Source organism: Spodoptera frugiperda, chromosome 29 (genome assembly GCF_023101765.2).
Source record: "Spodoptera frugiperda isolate SF20-4 chromosome 29, AGI-APGP_CSIRO_Sfru_2.0, whole genome shotgun sequence".
Lineage (NCBI taxonomy): Eukaryota > Metazoa > Arthropoda > Insecta > Lepidoptera > Noctuidae > Spodoptera > Spodoptera frugiperda.
The window spans coordinates 8,543,348-8,570,440 of NC_064240.1; the positions used below are offsets into that span (position 1 = coordinate 8,543,348).

Below are 27,093 nucleotides of genomic sequence, written 5' to 3' on the forward strand. Positions count from 1 at the left end.
ATTTATGTACACATTGTTTTAATAAAATAGTTAAAGTGCAAACAACAAATGATTTATTTCATTACATAACTTAAATGTTCTATACATCTACGTAATAAATAACATTAGTGGTCTAATATACTTAGCCAGGATATCTTCGGTTTTGACCTTAAATCTTCACTTGGTATCTTGTCTAATTCTGCAACCTGGAATTGAAAGAGCAAAATATAAAGTAGTTTGTTTTTTTTAATGTGACATTTGTGGTCAGCATTGCAGATGTGGTTTAAATAAGAAGACCTCTCAACAAAATGACCACATAACCAATTGACTAACTTCTTTGAGGCGCAAGATAGCCAGTTGAGTAGTGGGACACAGGTTTGATTGCCCATAGTGGTACAATAACCATTTACGATTATTTAAATTCTAAGTTTTTACTGGGAACCTTACTGTTAGAGTATCATATGCCAAAACAAACAATGGAAATCAATACAAGATTTATTTACCTGATGCCTTATAAACTTAACAAGCCTCTCAATGTGTTCCGCTTTGACATCATCAGATAATGAGTAGAATCTTCTCCAAATGGCTGCAGCCAGTATTTTGTCATCACTCAGTCCTTCATCATAAGCTACCAAGGAAGCTTGGAACTGTTCTGACAATTCTGATACTTGCTTTCTTGCTATTGCTGGATTGGCACCCTGAGGAGAATAAAAAGGATTAATGAAAAAATGGTTAATAAAAATTCAATTAAACTCATTTACATGTGTTTTGCTTTAAGGCTGCCATTAAAATTTTATTTGCAATAATTGTACAGAATAGAAATAATTAAATGCTTTCTATTATTCTATAGTAAACATTATTTATTGCTATCAGAGATCAGAGTGAAGGGAATATTTATCTTAATTCATATTCCTTATAAGATTCATAGTTGCTAATAAACAAAGATAAAAATTACCTCCAAAAGTTTTATTTTGTTGGCAACATCGGCCCACAGAGCCTCAATAATACAATTCCTTACAAAATGTCCATCTCCTTTTATGTATTTTTTCTTTTCATTGACAGGTAATAGGATGTCCTCAGCCATATAACGCACCATAAGCATCCAAACATGTAACTCAGTAATAACAAACCATGAAGCAAAAGTATCAGGCAATTCTAGGCTCTCAAACCATTCAGCATAAGATACATTTTCTGGTATACATTCATATAAGAAATATCCTGTCAATTTTAAACGCTGGAAAAAACAAGATTCAGTAATTAGTTTTATATTAACAATATACTTAATTGAGGATTTAAAAAATTACTTGTAAACATTTACCAGCAAGACACCTGACTGGTCAAAATTAAATTTAAAAATATTTAGTCAATTTGTATACATCATTGTGGATAGCAATTTTTCTTTATTATTGATCTTCCGATATCGCTTGTGAACGTGTTCCAGGCAGAAGCAAATGTTCGTTTTCATAGTGTGTGATTTTCCACTTTTTTATACTTCATCGGCTTAACAAAAACCTAAAAGACTAAGGAAATATTAAACAAATTAAGTACTTACTGTCCTAGATTGGTCCATCCATCCGACAGCATTCATGAATTTTTTAACATAGCTATCTTCTACAGTTACAGTGTTCAAATTTCTTGTATTTGGTTTGCTAATATGCAAGATGCTAGCGCATGGTCTTGCATAATGTGTTCTTATTTGAGTTTGCTGATGCCATAATGCCTGCAATTATATTTTTATTAGTTTCATTGCATTCTTGTCGTCAAAATAATATTCAGTGTTAAATTATTAGGTTACAGGTGAACATTTAACTCTTCAAAATGTGAAAATATTTGGGTATAGTAATGTATGTCTTATTCACTACATTTATAAACATCAATTCAACCTACACGAGTTATAGTACGTGTTCGGAACATGCCGTTTTATTTATATATTACAGATATACAATAAATTCACTTTCCACTTGGATATTATTTCATTTTCCTATTTTTTTACAGCTGAAGCTGAAGTACCGAATCTCAGCAGATAGATGTCAAGAATGACAATGACACCTGACAGTGACAGAGACTGTCTGACAGTAAGACATCTCATGTGTATAGTCTATGGATATACCTATAGCCAAGCCAAACCTATGTACTAGAGCTTGACCACGGTGCGGGGCAAAATATTCTAATACAAAATGATTCTCAAGTCTTAATAAAATTGGTCTCGATTAATGAATAAAATAATAAATAACATGTAATTTATTTTGCTTAAATACACTATAAGAATGAAGCAAACTCAAATTCGATTTAAGATCAGTCCTGTTTCAAACTTATTGGAATGTAAAAAGACACTGGAATAAAATCTAATTTGATTATATTTCAAAACTATTGTTGAATATAGGATATATTAGGAACTATAGATTTTGCAATGTTATATTATAACTTGAATCTATTTCTTTAATTCAACTTGTATTATTAAAATAAAATTTAAAAACAAGTCTCATAGACTAAAGTGTAATGTAATTAATGACAACACTAGCCCGTTCAATAAGTTCACGTTTTGAGATTCCGTGTCTATAGTATTTTTTAAGGTTACATAATTTACGGTGGGCGCCGATTCTTCGCCCAAGTGCATTAAATAATCGAAAATGTTGGGGGCAGTAAGTCGGGTTGGTAGCGGCCTTTTAGCCGTAAAGTCGGTAGCTGAAAAAACCTTAACAGAATGTGGCAAAATCGCAACGGTATCTGCCATCAACAAAAGGGATTATGCAAAAGCCGCTGCAGGCAAAGGCCAAGGTAAGGTAGTGGCTGTCATTGGTGCCGTCGTGGACGTACAGTTCGAAGACAACCTACCACCCATTCTAAATGCCCTCGAAGTACAAAACCGTCAACCCCGGCTTGTGCTGGAGGTGGCGCAGCACTTGGGAGAGAACACCGTCCGTACCATCGCTATGGACGGTACCGAGGGTCTGGTCCGTGGCCAGCCCGTCCTCGACTGCGGCTCGCCCATTCGTATCCCCGTGGGCGCTGAGACCCTCGGCCGCATCATCAACGTAATCGGAGAGCCCATCGACGAGCGTGGCCCCATCCCCACTGACAAGACTGCCGCTATCCACGCTGAGGCGCCCGAGTTCGTGGACATGTCCGTGCAGCAGGAGATTCTGGTCACTGGCATCAAGGTCGTCGACCTGCTCGCCCCCTACGCCAAGGGAGGTAAGATCGGTCTGTTCGGAGGTGCCGGAGTCGGTAAGACTGTACTTATCATGGAGCTGATCAACAACGTCGCCAAGGCGCACGGTGGTTACTCTGTGTTCGCTGGAGTCGGTGAGCGTACCCGTGAGGGCAACGACTTGTACCATGAGATGATTGAGTCCGGAGTAATCTCCCTGAAGGACAAGACCTCCAAGGTAGCGCTTGTGTACGGTCAGATGAACGAGCCCCCTGGCGCGCGTGCCCGTGTCGCTCTGACTGGTCTGACCGTGGCTGAATACTTCCGTGATCAGGAAGGTCAGGATGTGCTGCTGTTCATTGACAACATTTTCCGTTTCACCCAGGCTGGTTCTGAGGTGTCTGCCCTGCTGGGTCGTATCCCCTCTGCCGTAGGTTACCAACCAACCCTGGCCACCGACATGGGTACCATGCAGGAACGTATTACCACCACCAAGAAGGGATCCATCACCTCCGTGCAGGCTATCTACGTGCCCGCTGATGACTTGACTGACCCTGCCCCTGCCACCACCTTCGCTCACTTGGATGCCACCACTGTACTGTCCCGTGCTATTGCTGAGCTGGGTATCTACCCCGCTGTGGACCCTCTCGACTCTACTTCCCGTATCATGGACCCCAACATTATTGGTGCTGAGCACTACAATGTGGCTCGTGGTGTCCAGAAGATCCTTCAGGACTACAAGTCACTCCAGGACATCATCGCTATCCTGGGTATGGATGAGTTGTCTGAGGAAGACAAGCTGACTGTCGCTCGCGCCCGTAAGATCCAGAGGTTCTTGTCCCAGCCTTTCCAGGTTGCTGAGGTGTTCACTGGACATGCTGGCAAACTGGTGCCCCTTGAGGAAACCATCAAGGGCTTCTCTAAAATCCTGCAGGGCGAGTATGATCACCTACCTGAAGTAGCATTCTACATGGTTGGACCTATTGAGGAAGTTGTTGCTAAGGCCGAAACCCTAGCCAAGTCGTAAATGATTGCAACTTGTTGTTAACAGAGTACCCTGCAAGAATCCTTAATCAAATGTTGACACGAATGCGTGTGCGGGAGTTATGTTATTTCTAAATAAACTTAGTGAAAACTAAATAGCATTTTTATTCATACCCCTAAAATACACCCTTTTATTTACTTACATACTTTTGAGCCAGAGGACTGCTCTACTCAAATAGTGCCACAGTGCATAACTTATTTTATACTACTGATAATCATCATTGAATAAGAGACATAAAGCTCTTGATTTCCCGAAAGGATAGATAGTGATGGGTAGAGGTAATAAATATTCAGTCGCTTTCCATCAGTTATGAGTCTCTTATAATACAGACCTAGTGAAATTGGTAGCCAACAAATTTAGACTCCGTACTAACTAATAATTTAATAACTTACTCGTGCATTGATCCCGAACCTTGACCAACAAACCCAATTTGACACTGCTAGAATATCCTAGTCACGAAAATAGTGGTTACCAGCCGAATTGCCTTCGAACTCCTGCTGAAAAAAAATCTTGACCCATAGCTAGGTCTGAAATGCAAAACTTCTTTAGAACTAGATAGAGTACCTATAGAAGTAGGTTAAATTAGAATAGAATTCTAATTTTACAGTTGTGAGAGAATATTTTTTCACCTGACCTAACTTTTGAGGTTATGTGTATCAGCTGATTACAATAACAATGAAAATATTATTTTATCATTGCTGTTTTGCTTTTCCGTATGTTATTTAGAGAGAAACGGTGATTATAAGAGGCACCTAATTTATTTACAAAAATATAGTAAACGGCGATGATATAGTTATACAGATTTGGTTATGCAACTACCTAATTTACATAATGCATGTATTTTCCGAAGTGTGGTACAATACATAACAAGGATATAACTTAGAAAAACTTTCAAATAGATAAAAATGCAGGCATCAATGACCGCAATGATTTACAGTAGGATATTTTCCTAACCTAGCCTGTAGTAAGGGCATACGAAGTACATGGTATAAGTAGGTACATTCTGTTTCCCAATGTTTATACTGATAATGATATACCAAATAATTACCTAGATAAGTAAGTACCAACTATAGGGGCAACTTTAACCTAAACTATGAACATATTGAAATTAGTCTTGTTTTTGTAAATTAAAACACTGGGTTGCATAAGTTTTAATTATTTATGTAGCTTTCAGTCTGTTTGGGATCACAGCAAATATCAAAATCTTGCAACGTATTCCTCCTATCTTTAAGTTATTCGCCACCTAAATCATCAATTGACTCTCCTCATCCTGGAAGAGACGTGAGCAGTACTTACTCTTATCTTAGACGTGAGGGAGTGTGACTTACCTACTGGTTCATTAGAACCAGTAAATGTTTTATGATTAGGTATGTAAAGCCTGTTTCAACTCCTGTTCCGCGCCGGGCGGAGCCACGATAAAATATAACCTGGGAATTGAACCCGAGCCGTCTCCGAATGGGGGTTTTAGGTGATAGGAATGAATATAACTCTGTCTTCAGTGACCTGAGGATGTTTTAGAGAATTGGGATAGTGTACAAATCAATGTACTGTTATAGAAATGAAAATAAACAATTTATTTCTTAATAGCTATTTAATTTGTTATTTCTACCTAAGGGCGTAGGTTCTAATTGATTTAAACGTAAACTAAAAGTGCTTTAAAGCATAAACTAAAATAAATGTTTCCGTCATTTCTTACAAATTTTATAATACAGTTGTGTCAATAATTTCTGGAGTTGTTTCCTTATTTATTACAGATTCGTCAATGCTTTCTTCTTCGATAATATCATCATCATCGTCAGCAAGAAGTCTGTCTTCAGATTTCGAATCCATAGTGTCATTATCATTATCTAATGAAATGCATTCTTCAACATCGGTGGGTTCTTTTTTCTCTACGTTAGTATCTGATACAGCAGTAGCAGACGTATCATTTACATCTTCAGGTGTTAATGATTTAGAATTTTCAGTCGGTGTTGTTGTTGCTGTTGTTGTTGAGGTTTCCACTGGTGTCTCGGAAGACGCCGGAGAAGCTGTTTCGTGATTTTTATTGGGTACTTCACTAATTGGTCGAGCTATAGCGCATTCCACTTTAGGAACTTTAACAACGACTACCTGATCTTGGTCGTCACTAGAATTCCTTTTATTTGGATCTTTCAGTTTTATTGTTTGGAACTTAAGTGGAGAAGACAACGCTTGTGTCCCATCTTTATTTCTGTTAATTGGCTTGATGACTAGTATTTTAGTTTTCAATCCGGACTTTGTGAAATCTGAAATATTTTTATTGATAATTGGATTTTTCATAACTTCTAAACTCTGACGACGAAACTTGAAAGGAACAACTGATGGAAGACTTTTCGATTTAATTATTTCAGGAATAACAGGTTTAACGGTACTTTGTTCTTTAGAGGAAACTGCACTTGGAACTGCAGTTTCAACTACTTCAGGCTTTGAATCAGCTACTTCAGGCTTGGAATCAACTACTTCAGGCTTTGAATCAACTACTTCAGGCTTTGAATCAACTTCTTTATCTTTAGTTTTAGATACTTCTTCAACAGGAACATTTTTAGCTGGGGAAGCTTTTTCAGGCACTTCTTTTACTGGACTAGGAGATTCTTTCGTATCTTCGTTATTTTCCTTCTTAGGAGATATTTTATCTCCTCTCGAAATAAGTTTAGGTAACATTGGTCTGACAAATACATTTGGAAGTCTTGTATCTTTTTGTGGGCAAATAGTAGTGAAATCTGTTTTTATATGTGCGCCTGCTCTTTCAACAGACTTCTTTGACAAAGTGACTAGTGCTCCACAGCATTCTTTGTTAAGATTATCATAGTTACTTTGTATTTCTTGAGCTTTTTTCTTGGATTGTCCTGATTTGGCCGTCGCCATTGAGATAGAATCTCTATAACCTTGTGCTTCCATTTTAAGTAAATTTGATAAATCATATTCAAAATCTGCATTCTTCGGTTTCGTTTTTCTCCTAACTGGTCTTCTAGAGGCGACAGATGACGCGTTTTCATTAGACAATTGCTTTTTAGCATCAATGTCATCCAAGTCGGAAGAATTCTCTTCAAAGTTTTTGATGCTTGTAGATGAATAGTTGTCTAGATTGATATTTTTGTCCATGGAAGAATCACCATCTTTATCTTGTATAGCTGAAAGTAAAGTATAAAATATTAAATTAAATTGGGTTGCTAGTGTCGTTGTAAATGATAGAGAGAGAGAGAGAGAGAGAGAGAGAGAGAGAGAGAGAGAGAGAGAAATAAAGAGAGAGAGAGAGAGAGAAAGAGAGAGAGAGAGAGAGAAAGATAGATAGATAGATAGATAGAGGCGTCTGTGTTTTTGCAGTAAATTTAATACACCCAAAATATACTTACGTTTACTATATTCCTTTCTCTTTTTCGCATTAGTTTTGCTTTGGAAAACTTTTCTCTTTCTACTTAATCCTTCTACTCGAGTGCTACTTGAGGAACTATCATCAGATAATCTACTGGAATCGCTGGAGCATCGGCTAGGACGTCTAGACTCAGGACTTGTTTCAGCCGCATCAGGTACTTCCTCCGGCGACTCACACAGTTCCAAAGCTTCAGGACCATCAATGGCTTTCACAGTACTATAATAAAAGTCTTTATCACCTTTCAGTTTATGAACAACTTTTACATGTTCAGGTAACTTTTCAAAGTAGTAATGCTTGAAGTTACACAGCTTGCAAGCATACCGCATCCATTTCACGTGTTCCGCCACATGATCGTACAACTCTTGTGTTTCACTAAATTGGGTGTCGCATCTCTTACATAACATTTTGGTTATTTCTATTTCTGTTTGTATTCTTTGTCTGAAGGCTGCTAGGTTGCCTTTTTCTGCTTGATGAGCGAAGGGCAATCTTATATTGAGTTTTGGTGGATCTATTTGTCGTTTTTCAGGCACTTTTTCTGGAGATTCTGTTGCGTCATTGGACTTGCTATCCTCATCACTAACGTCCATTGGCGCTTCTTCTACTTCCTTGTCATCATCTTCATCCTTCTCTTCGTCACCTTCTTTGTCTTCGATCACAATTTGTTTTTCTTCTTCTTTTTGTGGTTTTGATACGGCTTGCGGCTCCTCCTTGGTGATTTTGTTTTCTGTGAACAACAACAGTAAAATTGTAATATGTGCAAATGTTGATTTGCGGTTGCTATTGTACATATTTATCGTATCTTTGGAGAAACATTTTATAACTAATTTCATTAGTTGATCCAATAAACATGTTTACTTATATGGAGTAAAATATTTACCGTTAGCATCAGTAATTTTGATAGGCAAGTTCAAATTAACGGGCGGTCCCTTGTGGTAGTCTTTGCGGATCTGTATTTCGATCTTCTTGGTCTCGTGGGGCCGGCGCGAGAGAGCCCGCGAGCGCGGCTGGCAGGTGTGTGTGTGCGCGGCCAGCGCGGCGCGCCGCTCGAACGTCCGCCCGCAGCCGCCGCACCGCGGGACCTCGCCGTCGCACTCCATACCGTCCATCCACGCCTGGAACACGCACATACATTCATAACACGACCCTGCTAATAGCATCAACGAATCGATTTGCTATCACGTATGGAACTAATTAGAAGTGGCAACATCCTCAATCCTTAAATATCTAACAGGTCGCCAAGGCACTCGTAAGTTCTCTGATATAGCAAGTGTCTATGAGCGGTGCAGCGCCTATTGCTTAAAATCATCCGTTTCCCATTCGCTCGTTTCCAAAAATCGTCTATCATCACACAATGATGATAGGTCGAAATGAAGTTTACGTTAGATAAATCTTTAACGTAAACTTCAGGCCATGTCATAGTAGTCAAGTAAGTTTACATATGCTTCATATGCTACTTAACAATAGGCAGTTGGCTTACAAGTATAATGCTTAGCATCAGCAAAGGAAAGAAGGGAGGTCCTACCCTTTCAAGACTCTCCAATCGTAACAAGATGAAATGTACTGGTAAAATTTGTTTTAATGAGAAAAAATAAGTAAGAACTATACCTGGTTCTCCTGTTCCAATCTTTCCTCTTCAGAAATTTTCTGAGCCGTAGCCTTCATATTATTCTTACGCTTTTCATAGAAAGCAGGTGGATTATTCATTTTGAACGCCTTCGCTTGTATCGATTCCCTCAGCCTTCTAATTTGTGCAGCAGTTTTTCTGAATGAAAAAATAATGGGGATAAATTAAGTACACATGTTAAAGGCATGAATAGAACAGTCTAGACTTTTAAGTAAAACATGAAGCGGTTTTTTTCCTTAACTTTTTAAACTGTGCTATGGGGCAGTGGTTCTTTATCCACTTTGCCACCCTATAGTTACGCCACTCCAACCGTTTTTGTATATTCGGTTTTATTTAGAACTAGCATAAACCTGAAAATATTATGTACACCTGAACCTTCTTCAAGAATTACTCTATCTATTGCTGGAAACCGTACAGAAATCCGACCGGTAGTTTCTAAGTTAATGTTCATACAGACAGAGTCAAAAGGAGTTATTTTATTTTATTTTAACAAATTTTACAGAAAAAGAGGATGTCTGTTTGATCTTTATGTATTTATGTTTGTGTGCGATTACCTCGCGATTGGCTGAACCAGTTTTGATGCAATTTTTAGAAAAGTATTTGTGACAGCTTAGGAGCATGTTTTAAAATTTTCATTATGTAAGGATATTCACCTATGAACCTTGAAGAGATGCCTATAGACACTCCAAGATGTGGAGAAAATTTCCAAACAGTCTGGGCATGGATACACGAGACGAGTTTCAACATGTTTGTACTTCATATGGAACTTCAAAGTCTTTTGAGTGGAGAACTGCATGTCACCTGAAAAAATTAATACATGTAGATAATGTATTACAGAAAATAATAGTACAGAGGTGACACACTGTGGGCTAATCCACGACCGAAAGGCGTAAGTTTATGCGGTACATATCCTATTTTCACCAGTTATGTTATACAATCCATGAGCTGATTCCACAAGGTACAATTTTCATCAAAACGCTGAAACTGATTGAAATTGGAAATCTCTATAGTATTACATTTATTCGTGTCAGATTAAATTTTCGTGTTAGGCAAAAACACTATAATTTAATCGGTTTAATCCTAAACACATACAAAAATTTGATGCAACACTTCTGTACACTTCTGCTTATCTTTATTAGGAACAAAGTCATTTTATGTAACAAAATAAAAAGTGCAATATAAAATACTTACAGATTTTACATTTAAGTATATTAGTAATATCACTGTTGTCTTCATCATCACTTATTTGTATGACATTATCAGATTCTTCCGTCACTGTACTCTTCACTTTGAAGTTGCCATCACTTTGCAGAACAGCAATGTCCCTTGACAGAATATTGTCTAGTTCATTCACCTAAAAAGAATAATAATATTATAAATACTTTATATAATAACAACCCATGAGTCCACTGCTGAATGTCCATAAAGGCTGATAGACATTTTAATAATAAATGAAAATATACAACAGGCTCAATAATATCTTCTAGTTCACTATTAACATGCAATAAAATCGAAATAAAATAAAACACCTTTATGTTCAGTAGTAAAAGTGATGTGGGAATGGAGTCCTAGGTTCAATTTTGTAGTCTGACCATAAAATTACATAAAACCTAGTAATAACAGTGTTTAGTTTACAAGCAATCATTTATAGATTTTATGATTTCAAATAGTCATTTATTTATACTCCAAGTAACCCTAAATAATGTAATTTGATATTACATAACATGAATTAGTTTTAGAGATTCTGCTAATAAATATGCAATATCTTAAAAACTAGTATTTTCATAATGAAAATCAAGGGAAAAAGGTTATTTCATTACTCCATTACTTTGATGTTCTAAAATACACTGTTTATACCACATTTTCTAGTAACATATCAAACACATACTTGCGCTTTCATATTTTCATTTTGTTTATCCTCCGAAGACTGAACACTTTGAAAAACAGCCACAGAACTATTTGGTATCTTTTGCAATGCAATTTCAGGTTCCTCATTATTATTTTGATACACTCCTTTGTTTTTGGCAATTTTTTCCACTATTGCTGTCAAATCCTTAGTTAACGGTACTCTGTCATCAGCATCATCAGTTTCCTTATCATCATTCTCAACATTCTCCTTCAAAGAAGCCTGATATCCTTGCTCCAAATGTTTTATTTTCAACAATTCAGTATACTGTAATGAGAAAAGACACAATGAATAAAATACAACAATGTATTATAAAAACATAATTTTATTACATGTTGATGTAACTTACCGTTGAAGTAGCATTGATAAAATGGCTATGCAACGAAGAACTAAACTTCTCCTTACAATAAACACGTTTATGAGATATGAAATTTGCTAAGCTCCTAAATATATTTCGACAAACTTTGCATTCATATAGTAAATCACACTCATTTGATAATAAGTCTTTGAGCTGAAAAAAGAAAAATAAAATTGTTATGTAAGAATGCATATTTATTAATTAGAATTAAAAACACTTAGGTTTGTATGTAAAGTCAATTTTTATTGATCAACTTACTTCTTCAGTAGCCAAGTCAAATATCTTCCTTGCTTGGCCAAACCCTGTTATACTAGTAGGTATAGGTTTTCTAAGCAAAGCAAAGTCTGTTTCTTCTGTTTCTTCACTACTTTGACCAATATTCTTAGCACTAGCTTTATTTCTATCTTCTTTAGCTTTTGTTTTGGTATTCACCTTGTTACCTGCCATGCTGAACCTAAAATTATAGGTATTTTATAAATACATAAATAAAAACATTATATGTTACATAAAAATTATAAGATACTCGACAGTACTTTAATTAAATATCGTAACACGACAAATTAGTCACTAAACTATAAATCTAAAACACCACGCTATACATATTGGCACCGTTTTGTATAACGCTGACCAACCATGTTGACAATGAAGTAACAGATAAAGATTTACAGATAGTTATATCAATAATAGTCGCATATACATCTTATATTATTTTACGATGTCAATAATACCTATTTACGAAACGTTATCAAGCCTTCTATGTGACTCGAGCATGGTAATATCATATTCCACAGCTACCAAGACATTCGCCGTCTCTCCCTCAAATATACACAATAACATGCGACTAAATGCCATAAATACATACGCAATTTACATTTTAATCAATACAGATTACGATACCACTGTCTAAATAGGTACACTCACGTGGAAATCTTCACAACCGCAAACTTGAAAATCCTAGTCCTGCGACAACTACACCTCCATCACGCCTCCATTTTCAACAAATGAATATCACCTATAGTACGTAACCGAGTTCTCATGGCCATGAGTACAACTATAGCATGTAAAGAAAAATAATACTCTAAAGAGTTTTACTTAAAAATATTATAATGCACAATTAAATTATCACGAACCCAAAATAGTCATTAGTATTTATCATTCCTAATTTATTAAGTTCACTGATAACAATAATAAAGTAAGTGCATAAATGATTGATTTAAAAAAATCCAGGTACTGTATCGCTTCCTCTTCCGATATTTAGAATGAGGGCGCCACTGGATATTTGGAAGTGTGTCAATAAATTCATATAACCTTATCGCTATGTGAGTGCGTAGATACAAAATTGAACATTATTGACATTAAAGCCATGGTCATTTCTTTTGTAAATATTACAGGGATTCAATGAAAAGCATTATTCAATGAATTTTAATAATTTTTAGTTCCTTCGTTTACTTTTAAAAAAATAGAAAATTGACGAATGTCATGGAGTGACAGATTCTTTACATATTTTGACAATTTGACATTGACAGTTTGTCATTTGCTTGACTTTTAGTGTTTGCAATGCAATTTGCATAATTTTGTAAGCCGGTTTGTTAAATTTGATTGAAAAAAGTGAGTGATATGTAAATTATAATGCATTATTTTAATAAAATTACTAATTTATATATCATATTTATAAAACTTTGGTTGTAGCATTATGGCATCCGGCGAGAATCAGTCATCATCTGATAACCAGCCAAGAAGATGGCATCACATAAGAAAATTATTGGAAAGGTCTGGACCTTTCTGCCATCCAGACTTCGAGCCATCACCGGAGATATTAGATTTTATCATGGATTCATGTAAAGTGCTGATTGTGGGCGCTGGCGGTCTGGGCTGCGAATTACTGAAAGACTTGGCTCTTATGGGATTTAAAAAGTTACATGTTGTAGATATGGATACTATAGAACTGTCGAACTTGAATAGGCAGTTTCTATTTAGAAAAAATGATATTGGGTTATCAAAAGCTAAATGTGCTGTTGAGTTTGTTAACAAAAGGTAACCATAATAAAACAATCATGAATAATGAATAGAAAGCAATTTTCTTGCAATCGATTTGTATTAAATGTCCCTATAATATTTTACAGAGTACCAGGCTGTGAAGCAGTTGCTCATCACTGTCCCATCCAAGATTTAGATGAAGGATTTTATAGGCAGTTCCATATTGTTGTCTGTGGTCTTGATTCTATTGTGGCTAGACGCTGGCTGAATGGAATGCTGATGTCACTGTTACAATACAATGATGATAGTAACTATCTTTTTTTATTACTCTATTGTTTCAATATTTGTTTGTAACAGACTATAAATATAAATAATTATGCTTTTTGCAGGGAGTTTAGATCAAAGCAGTGTCATTCCTCTCGTTGATGGAGGAACTGAAGGGTTTAAAGGCAATGCAAGAGTGATCCTGCCAGGCATGAGTGCTTGCATTGAATGTACTCTTGATTTATACCCTCCTCAGAAGACATTCCCTTTGTGTACTATTGCTAACACTCCAAGGTAGTTGTTGACTTAAATTATTATACATTATAATACTTATGCCTTCATCATGCCTTAATTTTAGAGTGGTAAACAGAAAGTATAGAATGGCTAAAATAGAAAAACACCAATGCCACCTATAAGTATGTTTCCTACATAGTTCTTTAGTTTCTATCACATTCATGCACTCAATCATACTTTAAATGATGTTTTACAAATACAAATACAGTTCTGAGATGTGGTTTGTAAATGATATATTTTGTATTCTTTCAGATTACCAGAACACTGTATTGAATATGTGAAAGTAATACAATGGGCAAAAGAAAATCCTTGGGGGAACAATACAGCTCTTGATGGTGATGACCCTCAACATGTTGCTTGGGTGTTTGAGAAGGCACAGGATAGGGCTGTCAAGCATGGAATCTCAAATGTGACTTATAGGCTTACACAAGGAGTCCTAAAGAACATTATCCCAGCAGTTGCTAGTACTAATGCTGCTATTGCAGCTTGCTGTGCCACAGAGGTATGTCATAAAAGTATATACCTATATTTTGTTTTGACTACATTCTTTGTCTAGTATGTCCATATACAGGTTCTTTGGGTTATAACCAAATTGCTTAGATTTTCATTGGACATTGGAACACTTTATGTAAGGCTAATACAATTGGTTACTTGACAGTTTTCGAAAAAGTTTTGTATTATATTCAGATGTTTCTTTTTTACGTCTTACAATAATTTATTTTCTCGAAATATAATTATTTAATAGAAAAATAACATATTTTCTTCATTCATTTGAATTGTCGCGCGAAAACAGCTTGTTACGTGACATTCCATAACGTGACGTCACATTTCACAAAACAGTGGTGGTGTTGTGCTGTCACTGTTTACGTACGGCGGTAATGTTTAATAAAATGTGACGTCACTTGACGTACAACCATGGCCGCGCTGCGTTTTGGTCTTCTAATGCACAGATTCAAATATCACAAATTTAAATTTCAAAAATAAAATATTATAATTGATATTAATGCAAACCAATAATTATACAGTGATTGTCTACCTTAAAGCTATCATATCAAACTTGTTTCATATTTTATTGTTACAACTGTCAAATAGCCAATTATTAGCTTATTTATAAATAGTCAACTATGCTGCAACACAACACAACAACTGTGATGAACAATTATCTTCTCAGGAATATCATCATCATCATCATCATCAGCCTATAGCAGTCCACTGCTGGACATAGGCCTCCCCAATAGTTCGCCACTTTGCTCTATCACTAGCGACTCGCATCCAGGTCCTGCCAGCCATCGTCAGGAATATGAAATCAATAAAATTGTTGAGAATAAATAAATTTAACCATAATTGTATGCCTTCATTCCAGGTTTTCGATTATCAATATCTCTATTTTTAATTGTAAATTTTACACAGAGAGAGTATAAAAGGCTTTTTTTTCCAGGTTTTCAAGCTGGCCTCATCATGCTGTGTGAACATGAACAACTACATGGTGATGAATATGGCTGATGGTGTGTACACATACACATTCAATGCGGAGAAGAGACCAGACTGTGTCGCCTGCAGCAACTCCACTCGCATTGTTGAAATAGAGCCAGATGCAACCTTGCAGATGATCTATGATAAACTCTGTGAAGATCCTGTCTTTATGATGAAGAGTCCTGGTTAGTTATTTATCCAATATCGTAATGAAGTGTTCATAATATAAAAAAAATGCCGCTATAAAATGTACTCCCACTTTTCACTATTTGTGTTATAAGTCCCATGTAACAGGGGGTGAGCCTATTGCCATATACCATTCCAGTCTTCGTGCTACTAAGAAATTTTCGAACCCACTGAACAATAACGCAGTAATAAGTACTTTGCCGGAACTGGGAATCGTACTTGCAACCACTCGACCAATGAGACAGTATTATAATACCTTTATTTTAATATGTAATCTAATCAATATGATTGTTTTTCAGGTATAACAACAGTAATCAATGGTCGTAACAAAACTTTATACATGTCTTCTATAAAGAGTATTGAAGAAAGAACAAGGGATAATTTGAAGAAGAAAATAACAGACTTGGGCCTATACAATGGTGCTGATATACTAGTTGCAGATGTCACTACCCCAAACACAATAACAATAAAACTGAAGTTTCTGGAAAACCAGGATGTTGAAATGGCGCGATAGGGGGTTTCTGTCTTCTATTTATGTTATATTTAAACAAATAAATTAATGCTTCTTTACATACAAATTCAATTATGTTTTTTTATTTATTTAAATGTAATGTTCTTCTGTGTTCTGGTCTGGGCAGGATTCACATCACACTTATACCTAAACAACATTTTGGGGATTATAAAGAATCTATTGATATGTGTGGGAATCGAACCCACGATACGCAGTCCATCCACTGCTTTGTATTATTTTGCAACATGGGCAAAGGAATAATAAGTATAGGGGAATCGGTAGCATGGTTTTTCCCACCTCTGAAAATCATGGTTATAGTGTGATCTACGAAAATACTTCGACAAATTAATAAAGGGACATTTATTATATGAAAAAGGATTGGCTATATAGTTTGGAATGCCGGGTACAATTACAGTACAGACCCCATGATAATTATGATAAAGTTTTTTAAGAACCTGGAAATAACAACAAGTCTTTGCCCAAACCGAGTATCGAATCCGACAGCCAATATTTGTTCTGCGGGTTTTAGTCTTGCGACTCCATGTGCAGGTGTAGTGCAATTAAATATGAAACAAAGCAAAAAAGTATAGTATATCCTATTAATTATCATAATAGAATTACCTATATTATTTAGAAAATAAGTTAAAAATCGAAATACAAAATAAATATAACTTTACTCTTTGCTCTAAATTATCTGTGGGTAGGTATAACGAATAAAAAAATTATACTGTCATTTTTCGTTAAGACAGACGAGAATCACGGTAAGAAATATTTGCAACAACAAATAAATTGTAATAACACACAATTTATAAATGATTTATTAATCATAATATATTTTATTAGGTAAATAGAAATATTTTATGTACCACATGTATTTCGTTTTTATTATCTATTCATGTTTTATCGATAGCATATCGATAAGTGTGAACTACTCTAGATATCTGACGTGGTGCTGTCGACAAGACGACAACAGGGAAAGGCGATAACCAAAAAAATAAAATACGTTTTCTGTAGTTGTTAGAAATATTTACAGAAATCAAAATGTTGGACAGCATATTTGATGATGTGAAGCGCATGAACAAACGGCAGGTAATGTTTCATTGAGAATTAGTAAGTTGTATGTGAATAATTCACCGGCTGTTATTTTATGCTTTTTCCAATTATTTTTCAGTTTATCTACCAAGTTTTAAGTTTTGGTATGATAGTGTCTTCGGCTCTCATGATATGGAAGGGCCTTATGGTGGTCACCGGTAGCGAAAGCCCAATAGTTGTCGTGTTGTCAGGCAGTATGGAACCTGCCTTCCACAGAGGGGATTTATTGTTTTTGACAAATTACCCCGAGGAGCCAGTGCGTGTTGGAGAGATTGTAGTATTCAAGGTGGAGGGACGCGACATTCCAATCGTTCACAGAGTTCTAAAGCTTCATGAAAAGTAAGTATCCTTATAATGCATACCTCCATTTAATTTTTCATAGATGTTCAAGTTAATGTATGAAAACTTGTTTGTTTACGTCATCTTGATCAAGCAACAAGATATCAACTGTTGTAAATTTTTGCATTAGGTATATTAGCAGAATATGACAAGGCAGGGTAGTCAGCATAAATTATTGATTTTAATGAAATTGCAGATAAACTGTTATTTATAGACTTGAAAATGAAAAAAAATCCACAATAAGGATCTTATTTAAAATATTGGTGACTAACAATAAACTTTGTTAATCTTCAGGAACAATGGTACAGTGAAGTTCTTAACTAAAGGAGACAACAACAGTGTGGATGATCGAGGCTTGTATGCTCAAGGACAGCTGTGGCTCACTAAAAAGGATGTAGTCGGTCGTGCCAGAGGTTTCTTGCCTTATGTCGGAATGGTCACAATTTATATGAATGAATATCCAAAGTTTAAGGTAACTGTATAATTTTGTTGATTGTATAATTTATTTAATCTGAATCTGAATATAAACTACCAGAATCAAGGCGGGAGAAGTCATTGGATGATTTTCCATCCTAAAAAAAAAAAAAATACCAAAATAGTTTATGTTTGAGCTGCACAAGTTAGAAGTATAAATTCTAATAAGATTCTTATACTTTACTGGATAAAGCATTGAATATCATAATTGAAACTACTGAAAGTTTCAAATTCTAATGAGAATTTTATTGGATGTAAAACCTTTTGTTAACTCCACCATACTATTCTACATAATTATATTAGTTATTGAACTTGGGAACTTATGCCCCATGTTTTCATTGTTTCATCTTTTTTGGAAATGGCATTGCCTTCTTATTTCTCACGCAATGCCTAGCTTTACTACAGTAATAGGGTTTTGTATTTGTTGCACATGATGTATCTCAGAAAACTGAAAACTGTCCTCAATAAAAATAAGGTCAAACAATTGAAGACACATTATTAGTTGAAGTTAAAGCGGGAAGCCATAAGTTGCAATTCCAGTACTATAGGCTCATTATGTAGGCTTCTCAACACTCATATTGTCTGTTGATGAAATTATTCCAATGTCCTGTCCCATTGTCTTTAAGGATAATTGTGTCTGAAAACATGACAGAATATATATTATGCTTAATAAAATTTAATATGAGTTTACTAAGCAATTCAGCACACATTACTACCTATTATTTTAGTGCTACAATCAAAATATAACTTACAGTAAAATAACTTACAGTAGAATATTATTAAACTATTAACTAATTTAATTTGTTTTGTTTCTATTCCAGTTTGCGGTACTGGCGTGCTTAGCAATGTACGTGTTAGTGCACAGGGAGTGACAGCATTAATTTGATCTGAAGTGTTGTTAAGATGGCCGTCTAAAGAGATACAAATGGCTCTGTGGATGTATTTAATTTTATGATTAAATGAAAGTTCTCTCTAGTGTTACTTAATGTAATTGTTTTACTTAAATATATGGTTTTTATTACATTATTTATTGCAACCTGTTTTAGATTATTGTGTGTAGAATAAATAAGATAACCCCTGGATACTCTTTATAGTGTAATTATTGTTATTTTATTATTTACATAGCCACAAAGATCTATAATTCACTTCTATTTTCCAAATAAAGTAAGGATTGCTCCCAAGTATTGTTTGGCTGTCAAGCATGAGCACTGTACCTGTTTGAGTGTCCCCGAGCAAATAACAATTAGAACTCACCCCCTTATTACGTAAAACATAATTAGCGAAAAGTTGATGTTGATAATGTAGGTAATATACACATATAATATACACAACTCTAGAGAACAAAAAATACGTTTGGTAGCAAAGTAACAGAGCCACTAGCGATTTTTTCATTTTAGCCAAACCTCAAAACCTTTAAAACAATTATTCGTTTTACAAAAAAGATACTCTCATTTTTAAGGTTTTAATAATAAAATAATAAAATTACCTTTTCAGATACGTAATACCACAGGTTACTAATTAACAAAACAGAAAAAATCGACGTTTCATTTCTTTGCTCCCAAGTGTAAGGCTACAAGGATAGTGCAATGATTTTAATACCGCACATTTATTAAGTAGTAAATCGTCACTTGTGTCAGTAGGCGTTACTTTATTACGTAGGTACATGTCGTATCAGGTGTAGTTAAGACTGAAATTATCTACGTATGCAACTATTTATCAGTAGGTATGTACCGTGTGTCAAGTTCGTACCTACTTATCTTTATGTATTAATATTTATTTTGTAATTATAATATACTTCCAGTGTTTGCATTTTTTTAGTAAGTAGCTATACACCTACGTTCCTACGTAGAAAGGTGCCTACATAATATGTGTCTAAGTACTAACTTATTAAGTACTAGCTTCTGGCGGTGGCTTCATCAGTATTCACGTGGGATAAAAAGTATCCAAGTCAGCTCATTTCCCGTCTGTATCCAAACATCAAAATCCGTTTAGTAGCGGTCAAACATCCTGACAGGCAAACTCATGCAGCCACCTCTGCTTACCCTTTTGGTAATTAATTACCGTCTGGTGCAGAATCGTACTTTGGATCTGGACATTTTTCTATCATCTTGGGCACGCACTGTTGCACGACGGCGAAGATTTTACAGATTAAGTAAGAAGTTGCGGTTTCGATCCTAGGGGTCTGGCAACAAAGAGCCAGACCACCTCAGATGGGGCCCAGTAGGGCTGATGCCCGATCTGGAGCTGCGGACAACGTAACAGCCTAACGGTTTACCGGGGCTCCGGCTCAATGCAGGAGAAGGAACCGTGTGATTTTTAGTCAGTAAGAGTCTAACACTGATTTTCAACCCTCAAAGAAACTAGGTTTAGCGTTTAGCATAGTATTACTGGGTCGTGGTATAAAAATGCATTTTACAATGTACCAATTCGAGAATATCTACCTACGCAGTCGCGATTATGTGCTGATGTAGGTACCTGCCAAGAACAGCGTTGCGTTGAATGGATGGATCGACATAAAGAAGATCAAAACAGATTTAAGTAAGCACCTACTTAGGTACTCTTTTACTCTGACCATCTTGCAAAAGTTATAAGTGCCTAGTTACCCAAGCGTTTTATTGCCTGGTCATAATGATATAACAACTTATTTTAAGTAGATTTAAGTTATAAGTGGGAATCCGACAAGAAAAATGCGTTGAAGATCATAAGATTGATAGTTTTTTCATCCCGGCCCGACATTTGCTTGAAACTGGTAATGATATGGACCACTGATCTGGTTTAAACGCATCTTGGGATGAAAAAATGCTAAATCATTACTTAGGCAGCTTCTTCGCTACTTATATCTAATCTGTAGGTACCTATCTACCTACAGTACCTACTTATTGATGTATGAAAGTCGGGTAGTAGGTACCTAGGTAGGTAATTTAAGGAGGCATGTTATTTACCTATCTAAATAAATAAGCTACAATTTAAGAGCAGGTGTACCGATATCCGTCTCAGTTATTTATTACTCTCTCTCCATACGTATCATATACATATAGGTATATTTACTCGGGGTTGGACAATAGACCACTGCTTACAATTAAATAGGAAACCGGCTGCCACGCAACGTGTAGCGGGTTCGATTCCGGACACACGGAGCAACTCGTTGTGTGATCAACAATCTGGGTCTCATGTGTAGGTATGAGAATTTGTATGTTTGTAAACGCACCCACGACACAGGAGAAAATCCTAGTGTGGGTCAACGTTTTTTTTTAAAGTTTGTAGTCTAACTGATTCTGCGGGGAATACAATAGCGTTGACATATTTTTTTAAAGTCAACAACGCACTTGTATCTATCTACATATATTGATGTTAGTTGTTGCGAATTCCGGTAGTCGTGGGCCACGGTAATAGAGATAATTGACCACACAGCAGACTTATCACCTGATGGTCATCCGTTTACTAATTCAGGCAGGCTATCTCCTAAAAATACATACCTACTGATATAAGTACTTTAGAGCTGTAAGAGCTTAGGTCAGTACATATATAGTATGTATATAGTAGTATCTATAGCTTAACCGGAAGGTCCAAAAACGTAGAATATCTTGAACAATTTCGTTCTTGAGTCGGTTTCGTTAAAGCTTAGTGCAAACACGTGCGGGCGTTTACGTGGATTCGTTGGGGCGTGTGAAAGTTCTTTGTAAAGAGCACCTTGTCGAATATCCAACCGTCTGCTCTACTTGCATTACTGGGGGAACTAAATTGGATAGATATTTTTAAATGTTTCGGACTTAAAATGTTATACCTATCTACGTTTGCACTTATAGCTAACTACTAAGTTACTGCATACCTTGCGAGTATTTTATAGTGCTCAACCGTTTTATAAACCTACGTTATTTTGTGCTTAACTTAATTCTTAAATAAGTATTATTGACATTTTCGTTCTCACAATTTGGTCTAACATTAACCAGCGAAAGTCCATTTTTTTAAAAGTAAAAATCATCCAATGCCTTCTTGGGCGAGGCGAGAGGGAGTGTCAGACTCTAAACCACCCTGTTCTTATTGATCGTGCGGTCCATGGCCCTCTACGGAGCCCCTGTGTGGGCGCCGAACCTGATGCGGCGGCCAGCTCGGGCGCTGCTCACGTCCCAGAGGGTCATGGCCATTCGAGTGATCCGCGGATATCGCACGATCTCCGGAGAGGCGGCCAACCTCCTTGCCGGACTCCCGCCGTGGGATTTGGAGGCGAAGGTGCTCGCGCGCGTCTTTAGTTTGCGCGCCGACGCGCGTCGCCGGGGCGAAACTCCACTGCCGCGCCAGATTAATGCGTGGCGGGATGAGCTCCGGCGCGATCTCATGGCGGAATGGCAGCAGCGACTGTCGCAACCAAGGGCTGGGCTCGCTGTCATTGCAGCGGTAAGTCCCCTCTTTGAGGAGTGGCTAGAGAGGCGCCACGGCGTCCTCACCTACCGCCTGACGCAGGTGCTTACCGGACATGGAAGCTTCGGTAGGTTCCTGTTTCTGATTGGGCGGGAGGAAACGCCCGGGTGTCATCACTGCGAAGACCGCCCGGAGGACACGGTGGAACATACGCTTGCGGTCTGCCCTGCGTGGGCTGAGCACCGCCGTGTTCTCAGGGATGTGGTCGGCGACGGCGCCTCTCGCGTCCGGCACTGATACAAGCCATGGTGCGGAGCGAGGGGGACTGGGATGCCGTCTCCTCCTTCTGCGAAGCAGTCATGCTAGCTAAGGAGGAGGCGGGTCGCGTGAGAGAACGAACCTCCTCACGCCCCAGCCGTCGCGAGAGACACTCCGGGCGTCGGGGATCGCGCGACGATCTCCGGCCACCGTAAGTGCGGGTCTGCGGACGGTGAGCAAGGGTAGCTCGCCGCCCGACCAGAACCAGACCCGTGCGTGCGGCGCGTCGCGTTCTGCGCGCGCCTCAAAGAGCCATCAGACCACCACAGATGGGGCCCAGTAGGGCTGATGCCTAATCCGGAGCTGCGGACTACCTAGCGGGTTTACCGGGGCTCCGGCTCGACGGGCAGGAGTAGGAACGGGGTGGTTTTTAGTCAGTAAGAGTCTGACACTCCCTCTCGCCTCGCCCAAGGCGGGAGAAGTCATTGGATGATTTTCCACCCTCAAAAAAAAAAAAAAAAAAAAACCCTGTTCTTATTCCTGCTTTTCGAGCCGGAGCCCCGGTAACCCCGCTAAGTAGTCCGCAGCTCTTGGCGAGTCCATTGCGCTATTAACTGGATATTAGGACTCAAACATACAGCCAAACGTTCACGTCGTCAATTTATTATTCATAGACAAATAACTACTTTTTATACCAAAAACATGATACACGAAAACATTAAATTACAGTATTCAATGGAAATTATGGATGAAACGTAGGCAGGGTAATTCTAAGTGGGAGATTGGTAATATGAGGAGGCATATAAATAAAAATGTACGTATAAACTACGCAGACTTGGATGGTTTCCGAGTAAAATAGCTATGATATTCACTTATTGCCACGCGTTTCCGATTATTTCTGGTTCTTTCTGCGTTGGTGCGAAAACAATCGATTTATTATAATGTCAAGGTGATGACCGATTACTTAGTCCGATTATTAATTCTACTTAAATATGCAACTATCACTTTGAGCCAATAATACTCATTTAGAACTCACTATTACCTAGTACTACTACTTTTATAGCACATACCGAGTATCGCCACATACATAATGTACTTACACTGTTTACTTGAAGTGCCTATTGTTTGTTGTTGCATTGAAATAAATTTTATGTTGTGGAGGAGTAAACTATCCAATCCATTAAAAAATGTACTAAACATCATTTGTCGTGTAATAAATGGACTCGCACTACCATTTAACCAAATTCCTTCTATAAACTTTAAACTTCTAACACTGTAAAAATCGTCTAAAACATCTTTAAATACGTGTCGATAGAAATGGATCATACAGCGACCACGGACGGAGCATTCATTGAATGATGAAAAATGAGCGGCAACGGCGAGAGCGGGATATCGCGTCTATGTCGAAAATTAAACGAACTTCCTGCATCCACAGATTTGTTCAACATGAACACGTACGGGCGTGTGTGAACTGTAGTCTGTAGGCAGTACGTTTCGATGTACCCAGTACATAGGTACGGTACCTAGTTCAATCTGTGCAACTCTACTCATCACGGACGGCGCAATGATTTGATTGCTTTCCGAATTTCCATGTTTTGATGTCCATTTGACTCCTTTTATATTTTGCGAGTCTGTGTGTAAAACAAGGTTACCTAAAACAAACCCAAATTGAAAACTTATAGATAGAAGGTAGCTTTAAGGAGGGAAAATCATCCAATGACGTCTCTCGCCAGGGTGAGGCGAGAGGGAGTGTCAGACTCGAACTGACTAAAAACCACTCCGTTGCTACTCCTGCTTATCGAGCCGGAACCCCGGTAAACCCGCTAGGTAGTCCGCAGCAGATAGAAGGTAGCTAGCTTACTAACAATACTCTAAAATAAAGAAACCATGCAAAATATCGCACACACCTAGTCTTTTCAGTTTTCGCTGATTACTTAGTTCACCACAAGAGACTCGTTCTGACGCTTTTCCTTTGGAAAATATCGCAGCGCTTTATTCCATAATATGTATACAGGTTTGTGTGTTCGTTTTCAACAAACAACTATCCTCTGCTGCACAGTGTAAAGACAAAATAAAATCATGTTTGTTTTTTTTCAATGCAAACTTTGTTACGTTGAAAAAATAACGCAGGTCATCATTTATTCGGATGGTCGATCCCCAGGCGGTGGCCGTATTCATAAACAAGTGCAGCGGAAGTTTGGCAGGGAAGTTTTTGTGTATTTACGGTGTCGCGCTCCCGGCCCGCCGGTGCATCCCAATTCCCACTCTCTATCATACACTACATAGGTATGTGCTCGTACACTTGGCAAACATACCCAGAATTTGGCAGTAAAAATTGTCAATCGGTGTTACAATATGTGTCTATCTTATCGACTCGTGTAAATGTAGTCTGAGCTCTGACTATGATTTGTTCTTTGTAATTGTTTTCTTTTTAGCGTAGTCTATTTAAGTAGTTTATGGCTCCGGTTCTGGAGTTTTGGTTGAATTTTATCTACCCACTAATTTCATATTGAGTAGCATACCTACATTGTAGGTAGGTCTTATTTATGAGCGATTAAAAACGGAGATATAGTTTTGTTTTTCAATGAAATGTAAGAAAAGGACAATTTCATAACCACCACACTCTTTCGCTGCCCAGATTTTTTCGGTCCTCCAACGAGCTGTCGGAATAAAACTTGTAAAGGTGCCACTTTTGTGAAGGTCCTATGTTTAGGTCTAGGACAAAGGTAGATACTGTCATACATAAATGATGTCAAAACTCTCTCCCACGGGCATAGACAGTTCACAAAATCTTACCTACGTAGGCTACCGTAAGAATTTTCTTAGCTCGAACCTTAAAAAAGCAAAACAAACCGACCTTTTCAATAACAGACGACTAAACACATTCAGAGCTGAAATAATCTTTGAAAAAATATAAAATGGTGAGCTCGAGTACAGTCGGTCAAGAAACAAATTCAGAGTAAGAAAGCATATTTCCCAGGCGACGTTTTACAAAGTCAACAAGCTGTAACTTGGGAAATAAATAAGGGCGAGCAACGATTAATATTAAACATTTGCATTTTAAGTGTTATTTGCCTCAATGTGGTTTCTAATAAAACTTTATCCGATTTAAAAAGACACGTTATTTTACATTGTTATTTATGACATTCAGATGAAAGAGGAACTACAATTTTATCCTATCTACTAAACTTATATAACTTTCATTTGTTACTTTGTAAAATTATGTAGAAAATTGACAAAGATTTCGTCGTACGTTCAGAAAGTGACTTTATATCATGCACTAGCTACTTCTGCGCGGTTTCACCCGCTCTGCTTGGCTCCTATTGGCCATAGCGTGATGTTTAAAGCCCATAGCCTTCCTGGATAAATGCACTATTAAACACAAAAATAATTAATCCAATCCGACCAATAGTTTTGGAGATTAGCGCGTTTAAACAAACAAACAATCAAACAAACTCTTCAGCTTTATAATATTAGTAAGTAAGTGTAGATTTAGGTACTTTAAGTAGGTAAAGGTGAGATATTCACCCATGATGTACTAGAACAGCTTTTGTTACAGACTATATTTTAAAAGAAAACAAGACACCATGCTATTACTGCCGCCATTATAGTGGATGTAACAATTCACGGGCTCATTAAGTGTGTGTCAGCCGTTAAAGGAACCGCCATGGTGCGTTATGCTCCCTCAACACGAGAGGAATGACCACTCTAATGATCCCGTTTTTGTTCCCGTAATGTTTAAACAATAGCCTTCATTCTGAGGGAGTTTAATTGTTTTTACCTTTATTGTTCAACGTCTTGTTTATAGTTAAAGAGAAGTAAACGTATATAAGCTTTACTATTCTAGTTTCTTAATGTTTAAACCAAGTTTCTTTTACGCCTCTGTTTCGGGTTATACGTTACACTTCATTGGATGATCCTCGGTAATGTAGGAAGGAAAATACGTCTAGTAAGGCGTGTCGACGGGATAATTAACCGGTGCAAGCTGTGAGGAAGGAAAGCTGTCTTTAAACTGTTTCACTACAATTCTTAAGGCACCTTAATTCGCGTACATTGTGTGCCCGAATGAGCTCCTGCACTATTTGTACATGCCCCGGGCCAGTGACTTCGTGGTACCTACTCCTGTGTGTACTTAGGTGCACTTGCAGAGGCACTGCAAACTCGTGACCCGCATGCGAATATCTCTTTGTAATCTTTAATTGTATTTTTTACTTTATACTTGTTTACGTATTGTGCGTTTGACGTTGTTACGTCTACGTGAAAATTGAATTTGTGAAACGCGATACGGTTGGTTTTTCTGTTTGCTGCAGATAAAATCCTTGTGTTTTGGTTGAAAGAGTTCGAATGCATATGTATATACCTAATTGTACTTATGTGGGATGTTGTATCTACATAGTGAACATTGAACTTTA

General features: G+C 37.2%; 5 protein-coding genes across 5 annotated transcripts; 3 read left to right on the top strand and 2 right to left on the bottom strand.

Moving 5' to 3' along the window:
- Positions 1-36: 36 nt before the first annotated feature.
- On the bottom strand, positions 37-2,035 carry LOC118268209 (ubiquinol-cytochrome-c reductase complex assembly factor 1). Its single transcript, XM_035582587.2, has 5 exons — positions 1,867-2,035; positions 1,532-1,699; positions 935-1,213; positions 483-677; positions 37-185 (listed from the first exon to the last, which is right to left on the bottom strand). The coding sequence occupies exons 1-5, from the start codon at positions 1,891-1,893 to the stop codon at positions 105-107; spliced, it is 750 nt and encodes a 249-aa protein (XP_035438480.2). The 5' UTR covers positions 1,894-2,035; the 3' UTR covers positions 37-104.
- A 456-nt stretch (positions 2,036-2,491) lies between these two features.
- LOC118268204 (ATP synthase subunit beta, mitochondrial) lies at positions 2,492-4,270 on the top strand. The gene has a single exon (XM_035582580.2). The coding sequence runs from the start codon at positions 2,610-2,612 to the stop codon at positions 4,155-4,157; it is 1,548 nt and encodes a 515-aa protein (XP_035438473.1). The 5' UTR covers positions 2,492-2,609; the 3' UTR covers positions 4,158-4,270.
- A 1,477-nt stretch (positions 4,271-5,747) lies between these two features.
- On the bottom strand, positions 5,748-12,720 carry LOC118268165 (uncharacterized). The gene is made up of 10 exons (XM_035582495.2): positions 12,376-12,720; positions 11,713-11,908; positions 11,446-11,607; positions 11,079-11,363; positions 10,382-10,544; positions 9,844-9,991; positions 9,172-9,328; positions 8,444-8,678; positions 7,547-8,290; positions 5,748-7,324 (listed from the first exon to the last, which is right to left on the bottom strand). The coding sequence occupies exons 2-10, from the start codon at positions 11,899-11,901 to the stop codon at positions 5,877-5,879; spliced, it is 3,531 nt and encodes a 1,176-aa protein (XP_035438388.2). The 5' UTR covers positions 11,902-11,908; positions 12,376-12,720; the 3' UTR covers positions 5,748-5,876.
- A 179-nt stretch (positions 12,721-12,899) lies between these two features.
- Positions 12,900-16,231, top strand: LOC118268166 (NEDD8-activating enzyme E1 catalytic subunit). Its single transcript, XM_035582497.2, has 7 exons — positions 12,900-13,062; positions 13,144-13,488; positions 13,578-13,738; positions 13,821-13,989; positions 14,242-14,491; positions 15,428-15,647; positions 15,948-16,231. The coding sequence occupies exons 2-7, from the start codon at positions 13,148-13,150 to the stop codon at positions 16,160-16,162; spliced, it is 1,356 nt and encodes a 451-aa protein (XP_035438390.1). The 5' UTR covers positions 12,900-13,062; positions 13,144-13,147; the 3' UTR covers positions 16,163-16,231.
- Positions 16,232-17,079: 848 nt separating this feature from the next.
- LOC118268163 (signal peptidase complex catalytic subunit SEC11A) lies at positions 17,080-19,050 on the top strand. Its single transcript, XM_035582493.2, has 4 exons — positions 17,080-17,248; positions 17,331-17,590; positions 17,885-18,062; positions 18,886-19,050. Exons 1-4 carry the CDS (start codon positions 17,201-17,203, stop codon positions 18,934-18,936), a joined length of 537 nt encoding a protein of 178 aa, XP_035438386.1. The 5' UTR covers positions 17,080-17,200; the 3' UTR covers positions 18,937-19,050.
- The last annotated feature ends 8,043 nt before the right edge of the window (positions 19,051-27,093 follow it).